The sequence below is a fragment of the Miscanthus floridulus genome, chromosome 3 (genome assembly GCF_019320115.1).
Source record: "Miscanthus floridulus cultivar M001 chromosome 3, ASM1932011v1, whole genome shotgun sequence".
In the NCBI taxonomy this organism is placed as follows: domain Eukaryota; kingdom Viridiplantae; phylum Streptophyta; class Magnoliopsida; order Poales; family Poaceae; genus Miscanthus; species Miscanthus floridulus.
Genome location: NC_089582.1, coordinates 137,150,935 through 137,167,922, shown reverse-complemented (window position 1 = coordinate 137,167,922; position 16,988 = coordinate 137,150,935). Strand labels below are relative to the sequence as shown.

Sequence of the window (16,988 nt, the reverse complement as noted above, 5' to 3'; positions counted from 1 at the left end):
TTAAGTCATATGGTTAGCCCAATTAACCCCTTATGCCTAGAAAGTGTTTCTATTGATCTACCGCACAAAAGTTTAGCAACCTATGTTCCAATCCTACTCTAGCATGGTAATTCTATGAATGTAAATAACAAGAATTGAATTGCTCAAAGTAAATGCTCAAAGTAAAGAGAGAAGGAAGAATGCGACGATGTTTTACCAAGGTATCGAAGAGTCGCCACTCCCCACTAGTCCTCATTAGAGCACCCACGCAAGGGTGTAGCTCCCCCTTGATCCGCGTAAGGATCAAGTGCTCTCTACGAGTTGATTCTTTAACACTCTGTCGCGGTGAATCACCAACAACCGCTCACAACTTGAGTTGGGTCATCCACAAGCTCTGTCGGATGATCACCAAGCTCCCAATCACCACCAAGCTGTCTAGGTGATGGCGATCACCAAGAGTAACAAGCATGAACTCTCACTTGACCACAACAAGCCTAATGAGAAGGGTGGATGCACACTTTGCTACTCTTGCTTTTACTAATGAGGGCTCTCTTTGGGATTCTCAAATCTCAATCACCTCACTAGGACTTTGCTCTTCTTGGCACTCTCAAAGGTGTTTCTCAGCTGTTGAAATGAGCAAAAGTACCCCTTCACATGAATGGAGGAAGTATTTATACACCTGTGTTCAAAACAAACCGTTATGTGCCTTTGTGGGGTGACCAAACGCTCCGGTCATGTTGACCGGATGCTCCAGTCAGTTCTCCCCAAAATCCAGTGTTTAAGTTGTGATCGTACGCTGGATAGCGTCCGGTCAGCACTGACCGGATGCATTCGGTCATAATTTTCCTTCTCTAGAACCTTACTGGAGTTGACCGGACGCTGGCACCCAGCGTCCAGTCGCACCAGATGAAATCACCTTAATCAAATGAACCGACCGGACTCTATGCCAACGTCTGGTCACACCAGAACCAGCGTCCAATCAGTATTTCACCCTCCATTCACTTCCAACTCTCAATCATACGTGAATGAAGTTTGCTCCAATGGATCTAAGGGCTTTTTAGGAGCTACCTAGTGCTAGATTTAGCAAGTGTGCACCACACCTAACCCACTAGACTCACCTAGGTCAAGCTACCCATCCATACCCCCCTTAATAGTATGGCCAAAGGAAAAACAAAGTCCTAAACTACTCTAAGTGTCTCTTCAACTCCAATCGACACTTAGAACTAGTCCATCCTTAACCTTGTCGTCCATCCTTTGAAAACCGAAACGATTTCCATCGTAGGGGCATGACCACCATGATAGCTCAATCGATCTCTATTATCATGACCTAACTTAATTGTCTCTGTAAAATACACGTTAGTCACAGTAATCACGTATTGTCATTAATCATCGAAACCCAATTAGGGGCCTAGATGCTTTCATGCATGATCCTATGAAGCATGTACTATATGCATTATTTGCATACTAGTAAGAGATCAAATGATCATGCACATTACAATGATACATTTGCTATGTTGGAGTAGAGGATAGTCATATAGATTCTAATTCATTACTCCAATAGCAATGTGAAGTCCAATTATAAGCTTGGTGAAGACCAATAGATACCATTTTGAATTCCATTCTTTACCCATATGAAATGAATACCACTTATGATCAAGTGCACTTTCTTATTGTGATTGGCTTGCTTCATCTTTTGATCTTTGCTTGCATGAGAGAACTATTTAGAATACCACTTGAAATATCATGACTAGCTCTCTTTTGGGTGTTGCTTGCTTTTTTTGATCAATCCTTTTGATTGCTTCAACTAAGCATCTCAAATGTCCCTTGGATAACCACTTCCATGCTAGCCTTCCAAGTACCACACTTGGTTTACCTATACATAGACGACAAGCCCCTACACTAGGGAGAAGTGACCTCTTTCCAAAGAACCATTCTTGAAACTCACTTGAAATAGCATGATTGATTGATCCAAGTGATGGACTTAACTTGATGAGTAACCTTGATTCCTTCTTTAAGTCCTTTTCTTTCTACTTGTTTAAGTCTATTTCTTTCCACCAAATAATTTCTAATAGTCACTAGAACTCAAACTTCATCTTCATCTTGAGCTTGGTCTTGATCTTCATTTGAGTACCAAATATGTGCAAAGCACACTTCCATAATCAAATGACCTTGTACTCTTTGCTTGTCATGCTTCTAGATCATTTTAAAACCAAACTTAGGTACCTCAAACACTTGTAAATATGTTTCAAACTTGAGGACCTTTCAATCAAAGTGACTCTAGATCAATCCAACATTTGTCACTTTTTTGGGAGATTCTGTACCCTTCAAAGAAATAAACATATCTCCCAAAGTACAAATACAAATATCACAAAATTTAGTGGAGATGTTCTTCACTAAGTTATCTAGCCTCTGTAAAAATTTGAGCTTTGTTTGACTTCTAGATTGCTACCAGATTTCAATTCTTCCACCACTGCTATATGCTAAAAACTGCTGCACTATAGCTGACAAGATCTACCCCAAAATCAAAGCATCTCTTATCTAATTATCATGAAATTTGTACAGCATCTCATACCATAAGTCTAGAGCATGTACACCAATTTTTATGCCAATCCAATAAGTTTTGATCACTCAAACATGGCTAAGATCACAACTAGCTCAGATTTTGTAATATAGGACAGATTTCAACAATTGAGCTATACTTCATCAAATATGAATCAAGCTTGAAACTAACTTGTTTGAATACTTTCACAAGACATATATCCATTCAATCACTCATTAAAAGTTATCTCATGAATTTATCCATCAAATCAATCCAAACTTGACTACTAGTCAATTTATCTATTCAAACATCTTATAGCAAGCAACATTGCATATTTATCCAATTCAATCAACTCATATGCACCCAAATGGAATGATCAACAAGAGATATACCTTGGCTAGCTCATGATCATTCAACTAGCAAGCTTCAACTCAATTATTTGCAAGTCATCAAATATATCCAATGAATCACCAACAACTTGAATTATAGCACTTGTATGATGTAGCATATTTGGACTTCACTCAATTATCATGGCATTGGATTTGGATGTGCACTAGCCTTCATATCTTGATTCAACATATGATGATTAATATGAAATTAATTAAATCAAGTCTCCAATGCCGATGGTACCTACAAACAATCATCTACTTTTTGATGGTACCCAAATAATTTTGGGTCCTCTCAAGTTAGGAGCAACATACTTAGGCAATGCCTTAGTATGAGTAGCGGGATATTTTGCAATAGCAACCATAGAGGTACCATTACCATCCTTCCTAAGCATAGAATCATCATCAATTGAAATAGGCTTAGGAGTGTTACCTAGGGGACATGAATATGCCATGTGTCCCCTTTCCCGGCATGAGTAGCACTTTCTCTTTGCTTGAGCCTTTTCTTCCTTGCTCATGTTGTGCTTCTCATTGCCTTGCTTCTCCTTGTTTGCTTGAGCCTTCTTATCAAGCTTGTTTGGACAACCCAAAGCTAGGTGGCCCAATGTGTCACAACTATAGCATCTCATGTGAGCAATCTTCTCCATTTTCTCTTCTTTGTTCATGCTCACTTGCTTTGCATCTTGATTTATCCTTGGACGCATTGCTCTTTCTCTTGCTTTTTCACCCCTTCTAGTTTTCTTCTTCTTTATCATCAAATCACCACCATCTTCATGGTTGATATTGATTTGCTCTTGGGGCATCTTCTCTCACTCAACTTGTGGCTTTGGTTGAGGCTCTTCTAGTTGCTTCACTAATTGCTTGGTTGTGCACATAGAGGTGAGATGACCCCATGTGCGGCACTTGAAGGACTTAACATGCCTTAGCCTCTCTTCTTCTTTCTTCAACTTGAGCTTTTCTTCATTGGGGCAACCATTTGCAAGATGTGCCACTTCATGGCACTTGAAGCACATGAAATAAGAGAGCTTCTCTTGTTCTTGCTTCTTCATCTCTCTTTCATATCTTCTCTTGCCCCATCTTTTGCCCTTGATCTTGCTCTTGTTGAAACCAATGCCACTTATGTCATTGAGGCTTTTTTGATGATTGACTTTGCTAGTCTTGAAGCTGACGCCACTCTTGTCATCAAAGTTTCTTTGAGTCTTCAACATATGCTCAAAGGTGACTTGAGAGTTGTAGCACCTCTCTAACTTGTTGCTCAATTTCTTCACTTATTCATTGAGCTCATTGTTCTCCTTCAAAAGGTTAGTCTCACAAGACATAGAAGTAGAACAAGCATCTAATTGTGAAGAGCATGGCATATCTAATAAATCATCATAAGAGGTGGATACATGCTTCTTGTCTACACCACAAGGGTTAGCAACATTTTGCAATTTGCCATTTGATCCATGTGATGAGCTCTCATTATTTTTAAGTTTCTTTGTAAACACTTTAATGAGAGAAGCCTGTTGTTCTAATAATTCTTCATGAGATGCAAGTAGTGTCTCATGATTCAATTTTAGCTCATCATGTGAAGATTTAAGAGCATCAAGTAATTTCTTATGTTCTTCACAAGAGTTCTTTAGAAATAAGTTTTCATTTTCTAATTTCATTGTTTTAGCTTTCTCATTTTCTAAAGACGCGGTCATGCTAGCAAGTCTACTAACAAGCTCATCATATGAATCAACATGATTAATCACATTATTATTTGATACCTTGGTGTCACCTTGTGATATGAAACAATGTGGTGTAGTAGGAGAGCTTGTAGTAGAATCATCATCATGGCTTGAGCATGAACCAACATCGTCAAGATCACCACCAAGTGTGCTTAAGGTAGAATCTTCATGTGCAACACTTGTGGCATCATCAACCTTGTCAAGTGAACTTGTAGTGAATCGATCATCATCATCATCACTTGACCATGAGGTGGAGCAATCTTTCACAATCACCAAATTGTGATCATGCTCGACACACTCATGCGCCTCCTTCTTAGGCTCATCCTCCTTCTTGAATTTGCCATCATCCCATGTGGAGGAATCACCGAAGGTGCCCTTGATGGACTCTCATATCTCATGAGTGGTTCCCATGATGTTTACTTGTTTCATCAAATCAAAACTCAAAGCATCCATTAGAAAACAAGCATGTGCATCAAGTTCATAGAGAACTCTTTGAGCTTTGGTGAGATTTCTATGATCCAAGACATGAGTGAGACCACTAGTGACAATCCACCAAAACTTATGTCCCTTTGCATGAAAATGATCAAGCACGTGATTTTTCCAAAGTGCAAAGTTTGTGTCATAAAAAATGTGTGTCTCACAAACATCTAGTCCACTAGATGCCATCCTCTCGGGTCGGTGAAGACCACAAATGAGAGACCTAGCTCTGATACCACTTGTAAGGTCGAGATAACGACTAGAGGGGGGTGAATAGTCATTTCTAAATTTAATCGCGTCAGCTAACCGAAACAAGTGCGGAATTAAAACTATCGGTCTAGCCAAGAATACACCCTTCTATCAAAGTTTACAAGCACCTTATAAAGATCCTAATTATACAACAAAGGTGCCGGGCTAGCTAGAGCTTACCTAATCAATTTTAGAAGCAAGGTCACACAAACCTATGCCACTAGTGCTTCAAGCAACAAGGGAGCTCCTACACAAGTTAGTAAGCAAAAGCATAAAGCCACCTAAGCTCACTAGCAATGTTCAATAATAAGGCAACCAATGCCAAATTAGAGAGCGCAATTACTTAGCTACACAAACTAAGCAATATGACTAACAAGGTTACACAAACCAAATTAGCCACGTAAGGGAGCTACTTCTATGCTACACAAGCAAGAAGGTAACTAGTAAGCTACACAAGCTAACTAATTACAAGAGCAACTACACAAGCACAATGAATATGGAATATAAATACAAGCTTGTGAAAGGGGATTGCAAACCAATGGGAAGAACAAGGTTGACACGGTGATTTTTCTCCTGAGGTTCACATGCTTGCCAACACGCTAGTCCCCGTTGTGTCGACCGCTCACTTGGTGGTTCGACGGCTAATTGGCATCACCCGCCAAGCCCGCACGTCGGGCACCGCAAGAACCTACCCCAAAAGTGAGGGTAGCTCACTGACACGCTTTACTAGAGTTACTCTTCGCGGCTCCCGCGGGGTGAGCACAATGCCCCTCACAAAGCTCTTCTCCAGAGCACCACACAAGCTTCTTGTGGGCTTCGACGGAGACCACCACCAAGCCATCTAGGAGGTGGCAACCTCCAAGAGTAATAAGCACCACCGGCTTACAACTCGAACACCTAGTGCCACTCGATGCAACCTCATGATGCAATCACACTAGAATCGTTCTCTCACACAATCGAATGATCACTATCAAGTATATGTCAGATGGAGGGCTCCCAAGCACTCTCAAGCATGGACACAAAGTCCCCCGAGGTGCTCAGCACCAGCCATGGCCGAGACCACCTTCTATTTATAGCCTCATGGGCTAAACTAGCTGTTACCCCTTCACTGGGAAAATTTTAGGACGACCAGACGCTCTGGTTAGATCGACCAGACGCACCCAGCCAGCGTCCGGTCGCTCTACGCCGTCCACATGTCGCTCTGTGTTCAACTGAAGCTGCCCGATCTCAATGGTTAAGTTGCGACCAAACGTTGCACAGTGAATGACCAGACGCTGATGCGCTTGAGTCCGGTCATTTCCAGAGAGTTTCCTGAGCCTCTGTTTTGCGACCACTAGACGTGTCTGATCCACCATGACCAGACGTAGACCAGCGTCCGATCAGTTCTATGCCCATGTGCCTAATTCCAGTGCCACCTACGTCACCATACGTCAGCACTGACCGAACGCAGACCCTGAGCGTCCAGTCATGAGACCGAGACCACGCGCTCACTGCTGCCACTGACTGGATGCGCCGGTCCTACCGAGGCCAGCGTTCGATTAGTTCTGTGAAACCCTATCTTTTCTGTATAGGGCGCCGGTGGAGTTTTGAACCCTTGCCTCTGTTCCTTCGCCAAGTTGATCCACATCAACTCCAACTTCATCTCCTTTGTAAATGTACCAACACCACCAAGTGTACACCACCATGTGTATGTGTGTTAGCATTTTCACAAACAATTCCCAAAGGATTAGCCACTCAACTTGCCACGCTACTCAATCCTAGCGATGATGCAAAGTTAGATCACTCGAGTGGCACTAGATAACCAATATACAAACAAGTTTGCCGCTCTTGATAGTACGGCAATCTATCCTAAACTCGGTCATCAACTTCTCTACACACCTATGACTGGTGAAATGAAATGCCCTAGGTTATACCTTTGCCTTGCACATTCCATTCCATCTCATCCAATGTCGATGCAACACATGCACCAACACGATCAACAATGATATGATCCACTTTATATCATCACGTGATCATATTGGTTCATTGATCTTAACTTCACTTGCTTTTCACGATAAGCTGATTGACCAATCTTTTCAGTTATCAGAAATTGCCCAAAGAAACGGAAAGCCAATTTGTTGGAAGATCTAGGTGCCAAAGAAGTCTGCACATATGGTTGGGCTTTAAGATATACATAATCACCTAGTTGAAATGATTGAGGTGCTCTATGTCTATCAGCCTAAGCTTTCATTTTGTTTTGGGCTCTGACAAGATGCTGACAGACCAGTGATTGCACTAAAGTTCTTTCTTCCAACCATCCCTGGAGGTCACTTGATTTACAAGCTTGAGAGATATCAATACCAAAATGCTTTGGTTCATGACCATAAAGTACTAGGAATGGACTTTGACCAAGAGAAGAATGGAATGACGTGTTATACCAGTATTCTGCCAATGTAAGCCATTGAGACCATTTTGCAGGACAAGCATGCAGGAAACACCTTAAGTAAGTTTCAAGACATTGGTTAACATGCTCTGTCTAGACATCAGTTTGTGGGTGATAGGTGCTACTCATTCTCAAGTCGGTGCCAAGGAGTTTAAACAATTCTTGCCAAATGTTGCTAGTAAAATTTTTATCCCTATCTGAAACCATAACTGTAGGGAGGCCATGGAGTTTGAAAATGTTGTTTAGATAGGCTACTGCTACTTGAAGAGCAGTGAAAGGGTGGGAAAGGGGAACAAAATGAGCATATTTTGAAAATTTATCTACCACCACTAATATGCAGTTGTATCCAGTAGACTTTGGAAGACCCTCTATAAAATCAAGAGTTACTGTGTGCCAAGCATGGTCAGGGATGGGTAAAGGTGCCAATAGACTTGGATAAGCCACTCTCTTGGCTTTTGCTTGCTGACATATAGTGCACTGGGCAATGAATTCTTGGATAGATTGTTTAAGCTTAAACCATGCAAATAGATGTTTGACTCTCTTGTAAGTGACCTTATAACCAGAGTGGCCGCCAATAACGCTTGCATGTAGAGAGGAGATGATCTTAGACTGCAAGGCTGGTTGATGACCCACCCAAATTCTCTCCTTGTATCGAATGATGCCATCCTTTAGTGAATACAAGACACATGGAGAGGAAATAGAGAGTTCAGACAATAGTTTAGTAGCTTGAGAATCTACTGTATAAGAATCTTGAATCTCTTGAAGCCAAAGTGGTTGCACTATGGAGATAGCAGAGATATCATAAGAGGGAGCCTGTGATACTCATGAGAGGGCATCCGCTACTTTGTTATCCATGCCCTTTTTGTACACAATTTGATATGATAGACCCATCAATTTGGTTGATGCCTTGTGTTGAATAGGGGTTGATAATCTCTGATCATCTAAGTGAATTAGACTTTTCTGATCAGTGAGTATTGTGAAAGAGGAAGATTGCAAGTAATGATGCCAATGATCCACCGCCATCAAGATTGCCAAACACTCCTTCTCGTATGTTGAAAACCCTTGAGCCTTTACTCCAAGTGCCTTACTTACATATGCAATTGGGTGACCTTGCTGTTGTAGGACAACACCAATGCCTTTTGCCGAGGCATCCGTTTCAATAGTGAAAGGCAAGTTGAAATTGGGTAATGCCAGAACCGATGCTGAAACCAATGCCTTCTTGAGGGCCTGAAAAACAGCTTTGGTTTCTGATGTCCACACGAACAGAGATCCCTTTTTTAACAGGTTGGTAAGAGGTTTGCACAGAAGCCCAAACTACGAAACAAATCTTCTGTAATATCCCACCATGCCTAAAAAGTTGCATAGCTCTTTTTGATTATGTGGTTGTGGCCATTCTTGGATAGAGGCTATCTTTGAGGGATCTATGGCAACACCTTGTCCACTGACAATGTGACCAAGATAAGACAATTATTATTTTTTTTTTGTAAATGAGCACTTGGACATCTTGACATGAAAATGGTTTTGTTGCAGTATACTAAGAACTTCTTGTATATGCAAAAGATGATCTCCCCAAGATTTACTATAAATCAGAATGTCGTCTATAAATATGACCACACATTTTCTGAGCAAAGGAGCCAGTATTAGGTTCATAACTGTTTGAAAAGTTACTGGACCTCCTGTTACTCCATACGGCATGACCTTGTACTCGTAGTGTCCATTATGAGTCTAAAATGCCATTTTGAACTCTTCCCCGACTGCCATGTGTATTTGATGAAACCCAGAACAAAGATCAAGAGATGTGAACCAAGAAGAGCCATGTAATTCCTCTAGAAGTTCCTCAATGATAGGCAGGGGGTACTTATTCTTCTTTGTCAGTGCATTCAGTCTTCGAAAATCGACGCATAAACGTCAATCCCCGGTTTTCTTGCGCACCAGTAAAGCAGGGGATGAGTAAGGACTTGTACTAGCTTGAATCCATCCCTTCTCGAGCATGTCAGCTATCTGATTCTCTATCTCTGTCTTCTGGGCGGGGTTGTAGTGATAAGGTCTGAGGCAAAATGGTTGAGCACCATCTAATAGTGGAATGGAGTGGTCTCCCAACCATGAGGGTGGGAGTGTTGTTGGAGGCTCGAAGATTGGCTTGAATTGATCCAGCAAGTGCTGGAGATCCAGAGGTAATGATGGGTCTTGAGGTGCAGCAGGTTCCATTGCTTGAATTTGTACCAAATATAATATAGAGCCTGTCTTGTCAAAGGCTAGCAATTGATTGTGACAAACCGGAGGCCCTAGTTGGACAGTAGAAGGAATTCCTTGAAGAGTTATTAGCTTGTCTTGATAGGAGAATTGTAACCATCTATTCACCCAGTGAATTTTCATAGGGTTGTGGGTTTCCAGCCAGTCCATTCCTAATATGATATCATAACCTCGGATTGGAATGATTTTCAGTGTAGTACAAAAAGTATGCCCTTGTGTGCCCCAGAGCTGATCACGTAACTCATGAGTACATGACAGAACCTCTCCATTAGCTACTCTGACAGTTACTGACTGAGATAGTGGTTGCCATGGAGAAACATTAGCTGCAACAAGATCACTGACAAAGCTATTTGAGCTTCTAGAATCAATCAACATAAATACTTCTTTTCCTTGAAGATAACCTCTCAGTCTAATTGTTCTAGAGCCTTCAATGCCATTCAAAGCTTGTATAGAGATCAATGGGACTGATAGAGATAGCCATCAGATCATCACCTGAGTCAGATTCTACTGCTTTGGTTACGATAACTAGATCTTCATGATCAGCAATACATTTCCAGATGTCTTCTATAGCATTGAGAGAAATAAAAGGAGGACACTTATGGTTGGGTCCCTATTTTTCTCCACATTTGAAACACAAGCCTTTGGATCTTCTATAATTCTTCAATGCAATCAATTTAGCCTCCCCTGTATGCCTAGTCTTGTCAGGATCAGGTGGCTTCTTATCTTCGACAAGTCTTGCAAAATTAGAAGATGTTGCAAAAGGTGCTTTGACACGTTCTTGATTGTTTCTCTTTGAATAAGATCCCAAATCAGATCTCCTGATAGGTTGGTCTTGAGAAGCTTCTTCCTGCAAAAATGTCAAAGAGCTAGCAGTATCTAAATCTTAAGGTCTGTGCATCATAACCACCGCACGTATATCCTTTTTAAGACCATCAAGGAAGCGGTTTGTAATAACAGTAGCAGGAAAAGATGGATCATGGGCTAATAACTGGTCACTGAATTGTTCAACATATTCAGAGACTGTAGTGGTTTGCTTAATGTGAAAGAAATGTCGCAACAGGTGATTGTGCTCATCTTTGTCAAACCTATTGCAGATAGCTACTACAAAGGATTCTCATGACATTTTACTGATGGCAGTTTGCATAGTCTGAAACCAAAGTGCCGCAAAACCAACTAAACGCATAGTAGCTAAACGAACCCAAAGACTTGGATCAGTTTGATAGACATCAAAGTATGTTTCACAGCGTTTGATCCACAAACGTGGGTTAGAGCCATCAAACTTATGGAATTCAACTTCAGGAAAGGGTGTGAGAAGTGGGTAGGGTGGGTAGTGTAGCCGATCACAGTACCTAGAGTCATCAGTATAAAGTATAACAGGGGTGAATTTGGGGGAGGGGGTCGCACCTGTGACCGGGGCCAGTTCCGGGGCAATGGTGTACACTGCCCTAAAAATCAGCACCGCAGTGAGAAGTTCTCTCGCCGTGGTCTAACGACCCAGGTGCCGCCCTTAGCGGGTGAAACTCTAGATGAGCGGAGCTCGGCACCTTGACGCTCGGAGAGGCGAAGTGGTCCTCCCGAATTGCCTTGGTCAGCGAGGGTCGCACGTACCCATTCTCGTACCAGCTCGGTGAGAACCAGTTCACCGACCTCACGAGCGACGAGTTCCTGGCCGCGTACACCATGCCGCCCGGGCAGGTGCTCGCAGCCCGCGACAAGGCCGTGACGCAGCAGCTCGACGCCGCCACGCGTCGCAACAGCAGCTACTCGGGCGACGCCTTCGGCCAGGTTCCCTACAGCGTCGACTAGAGGGCCTGGGGTGCTGTGACTCCCATCAAGCACCAAATGACCTGTGGTACGTACGTCAGCAAAAGATGATGCCTTGTCCACGTGCCATGAACATGATAAATATGCATTTGTATCCAGCATCCTCGTGACATGTCCTTGCACTGCAGGCTCTTGCTGGGCGTTCGCCGCGGTGGCGTCGATCGAGAGAGCCTGTACAAGCTACGGACGGGCCGTCTCGTCTCCCTGTCAGAGCAGGAGCTCGTGGACTGCGCCGCCCCGCCCAACTACGGATGCGGCAGCGGCGATCCCGCGACGACCATGTGGTGGGTCGCCCGCAACGGCGGCCTCGCCACCGCGTGGGAGTACCCCTACGAGAGCAAGCAGGGGCAGTGCAGGCGCGGCAGGATCCGCATGGGCAGGATCCACGGCGGCGCGGCTGTTCCGCCCAACAGCGAGGCCGCGCTGGAGCGCGCCGTGGCGCAGCAGCCGGTCGTCGTGTCCATCAACGCCGTCACCTTCCAGCACTACAAGGGCGGGTGCTGCCGGGCCCCTGCGACGCCGGAATCAACCACGCCGTCACAGTGGTCGGGTACGGCGCCGACGTCGGCGACCACAAGTACTGGATCGTCAAGAACTCGTGGGGCGAGAATGTGTACGTGCGCATGGAGAGGCGCGTCGGGGTCAGGGAAGGCTTGTGCGGAATCGCCAGCAGGCCGTCCTACCCGGTGATGTGAGCTCAACTTGGACTTGGATAAGAGGCTCAAATAAACTGCAAATCGGCGAGCGAGATGCTTCACTTTCGCCGGTGTGCACTGCACTTCAGCAGGAAACCCTCGAGGCCATATGCCAACGCATTGAAAACTTAGAAATCAGTATGAGTTGTACGTGGTGTCGTCGAAAAGATTGTTGTAGTACGAAGGGGAACCTCGTTGTCTGGTCTAAGATACTCTCGACACCTCAATAGTTTCAACTGCAGGAGTTCATCAGAGATGTACAAATGGAACCATGTTTGCAGAACTGCACTACATTCGACGGCAGCACACCAACCCCCTGCTCCAGCGAGAACCAAATTCTACCACGTATTCCTAGGCGATAACTCTTTCTCCGCTGGCAGCTGCAGCACTTCGCAGATACCTTCACATACCTGCGTGCGGAATTACCAATGGCTAAGCAGTAGGGCACAGTAATATCTGGATTTAAGCAGATAACGGCATATGCAAGAACACCTATCATTTACTCCATTCCAAATTATAAGATGTTTTGGCCTTTCTAGATTTATATCTTTTGTTATGCACTTAGATATACACTATGTTAAATACATAGTAAAAGCATCGTATCTAAAAAGACCAAAATGTTTTATAATTTGGAACCGAGAGGGTATGATCTACGACATAATGGAACACCTAGACAATTATAATACATTGTACATACCAATTTGATTTGTGTTTTTATGCTTGCGATGAGATGTGTGTATTCATCTATTTGCCTGCAAAGTGCAAGATTTCCAAGGTTAAAATCTAGAAAAATGTTGCTTCAGGGACATCTAAACATGTATATAACATGATTAGAGTATTTAACCATGAAACTTTCTAAAATGAAACATCAACCTATCGATAAATTTTAGTCATGGGAACCCAAAAATGCAGAAGGAAAGTGTTCGACCATAAATGAAACAAACACAGGATCACAGGATCAGGCAAAGAGATAAAACAATAATGCTAGCGGTCAAGCTTAAACAGTGAAGCTTCTCTCTAAGAAGCCTGATGTGTTTCAAGAGTATAATGTGATGACTTCTGGAATCAGACTCCAGGGTACACAAATATGAACAATCACTTCAGAAGATCTGCTTAGATTCAGTGGCTAACTTGCTATTGAAATTCAACAGAAAGATGTCTCTTCCATCGCGTAACAAGATACATTAGCACTAACAAGACCATCAAATCTGTGATTATATCCTTTGAGCAAACTGATGTCCAACAAAACCTCTCCAGTCAATGCTTAGACTATACTATGACGGATGAGTTGTCTAAACTAGAGGGTTTAGAGATCAATAGAACAATCCCAGACCAGGCTAAAAGAGCATAGGCTACATACCTATTCAACTGTGGGGTATTTCACTGTAGCATAGTGTATTAGTGGTTTTGATATGACTATACTTTTATCCTGATAAATGCAGCACTGACCATTCCCCCAGAGCATGTGAAACTATTGATCTCCAAATACCAATAATGACCATACAAACAAGCAACTGAATGATTTTGTTATTTAAAAAAGCGGAGTAGCTTTTATCAATAATGTTGCCATACCAATCTCTACCTAACATTAAAAGGAGTAATTTTCTCCCTCCTTTTTCTTCGTCCATCATTCATCTCCTCCCACATGTGGAAAAAACCAGTTGGAAGAAAAAAATGAATGGAAGAAAACTAGGAAATCCGAAGTTCAGAAGGGAAACTGTCCGCCTAAATAATAAAACGAAGAAACTAAGAAACATGAAGAAAAATTATCCGTCTCTCAATTGCAATTTTTTCCATCCTGATCTCCATGTGTTCCCACCTACTCCAATTGTGTTCTCACGGATCACGTCTATCTAACAAAAAAAGCAGCTTCAACTTCAACTTCAAAGCCAGAACAGAAATCAGATCAGATCACAAATCTTCCATCAATCTTGGCTCATCCCGTCCGTGACTCCTCCCATCCTCGACGCAGACTGCCATATTCCCTCCCCTCACGCGATCCCAGCAGATCGCCATGGACTGGATCAGGCGGCAGCTTTCTTCAGTTCAACGGCTTCTGCCCGTGAACATGCTTCCAAGATTAATGGGAAATGGGAGGAGGCCTGCATATGTCCCCCACTCCCCCTAACAGCTAGCGTGGTTCATCCGTTGGGTGAGTGTGCTTCCAAGTCTATGCAAGCCTCTGTTCTTCACCCAAACTACTTACTGACACACTTTTACAAAAATGGCATAGAAAGATATATAACGGACACACTTTTACAAAAAATCACATTTACCCTCATAAGGTGACAATGTATCCATATGGATTCACTTATAGCAACGCATGGGCATATTTGTCAAAGGCACAAGTAACATGCCATAGCCAGCTCTATGATATGCTACACATTCTACGGATGATGTCTGATGAAGACAAGCTCCAACAAAACTAAATATGTACATTTATTAGATGCTCCCAAGTCCCAAATCATAATTTTTTACCAGGATTTAGAGCTAATATAGCAATATCTGCATTTTTTTCTTTTATTTGCATCTGCTTTTTTTTCCTTTGGAGCTAAAATCTGCATTTCCTACTAGAAAAACTCACAAGTTATTATCTTTTTTTGGGTGTCAAGCACCGTATTGACCAGCAAGCACAAAATACCAGAATCTTTCCCAGACCTCAATAATCAATATTATTTTTGAAAAGTCACTTTAACAGAACAGAATGCTGCATCAAAAAAATATATCATACTAAAAAATTCGATCAGAATTGACTTACCTAGTCAACCTTGCCTCTCTTATAGATATGAACTGTAAAGCTTCTTGCCAAGTAAATTCCACATGAAAACCTAGACCAATATCCACAAAAATATGCCTTGTGTCCGGTCTACAGAAATCATCATACAACAAGGAATATTTAGATCTCAGCAGTTCATGAAATCTGATTATAGGCATATATAGAAAGACTTTATCACCCATGTTTCAAGAGAAGCGACATTGTTAGTTCTTTATTAAGTTTCCTCAACTATTCTAACTTTACGAACCTAAATAACAGCTTGTTAAAGAAAATAAGGTAAGACTGAAGTTAAAAGTAAAAACTAGCTTGAGAGCATATCAAGATGAGAAAGTTCCAAGTTTGCTTCCTGTATTATAACCTACAAATCAATGACCACAATTGTAAAACTAATCTGCTCTTATACAATCTCTTTTCCATATGTGTAAACAGCCAAACATCTATTTTTAGACCAGGGCAATCACCGTAAACACTATTTCTAATTTTCAGTCAGAAATAAAAGTAAGTCATATTTCAGACCTTTTGCATGTTTAGGGTATACCAGATATTTCAACTGAAAAACTCAATCTATTCGATTGGGTAATGTAAACACTGTAAGCATTCTCTTGGTTGGTTGAGAATTGGTGAAGGGGCAAGGCTTACACTTCTGCTTGCATGTACACCTCGGAGCCAAGATTGACCATGGACCGCATGCTGGTAACACCATTTGTTGACACAAAATGTGACGCACTGTGCCTCACACACAGCAAGCCGAAAAGCGTAGCTTCAATCGGGTTCCCGGGTGCTTCGTTATCCGGAAGCGTGCCAGTCAGTTTGACCTGAAAACTAACAAGGGATAAAACAATTAAATGTCAAACCGGAACATGTCGGGTAATACCAGACAGTTCCACATATACGGCCCTGAAGCCACTTACAACGACATACAGCTATAGAGAGCTGTCTGCCAATGAGTTCATAAACCGTTCAGCTAATTGTAAGATGAATACACGTTGAGACCTGATTGCCGAATACACGTGCATGGGAAGACATGTTTGAACAAGTGAAATTAATTATGAGTTAATGCATAACCAAGCTCGGCAGTTCAGCCAAATTGGGGTCCATGAAGAAGGAACGTGCAAATAAAAATGATTAAACTAATCTAAAACCTGCGTCTGCCGCACGACACCTGGTTTTGTTAAAGCTTAAACATGATTAACATGCATGAACCCGCAACATGTGACAACCTAGATTAAAATAATTCGGCCATTATGAGCATGCTATCTAGTTGCAAAGATATTATGAAAAAGCAATGATCGTTGAAACACGAATAAAACCACAAGAGAGAGAAGGCCGAACAATATCAATCTAGATTGGGCAGAAGTGTGTTACAAATATATATATATATATAAAATATTCCGTAACATGCAACACTGGATAACTTAATGAATCTATTTAGATTTTGCCATATCTAAAAGAGCCGATAACTATCTTGCTTTTACTGAGCATATTGAGCAAACGCCTGCCGCACGGTATCTACTCATAAACAAAGCATAAGCAAAGACTTCTTGATTGTCAAACAAAGATCCGCCGCACGACCATTGAAAACAAACAAGACTACTTGCATCATGTCTAAATCCACCGCATGATACTAAACATGATAACAAGGTTGTCGGAACTTACGGAGGTCGACGGATCGATGA

At 42.2% G+C, this 16,988-nt stretch overlaps 1 protein-coding gene and 1 pseudogene across 1 annotated transcript in view; one reads left to right on the top strand and one right to left on the bottom strand.

Annotated features, from left to right (window-relative positions):
- Positions 1–13,197, top strand: part of LOC136542566 (ervatamin-C-like) — a 68,487-nt pseudogene extending 55,290 nt beyond the window's left edge.
- Positions 1–16,010, bottom strand: part of LOC136544519 (uncharacterized) — a 121,102-nt gene extending 105,092 nt beyond the window's left edge. Inside the window, exons 1-3 of the mRNA XM_066536656.1 lie at positions 15,952–16,010; positions 15,295–15,402; positions 13,234–13,288 (exon numbers count right to left, since the gene is read on the bottom strand). Of these exons, the coding sequence (XP_066392753.1) occupies positions 13,234–13,288; positions 15,295–15,402; positions 15,952–16,001 (213 nt within the window). The 5' untranslated portion in view covers positions 16,002–16,010. The remainder of the gene's footprint in view (positions 1–13,233; positions 13,289–15,294; positions 15,403–15,951) is intronic.
- Between the last annotated feature and the right edge of the window lie 978 nt (positions 16,011–16,988).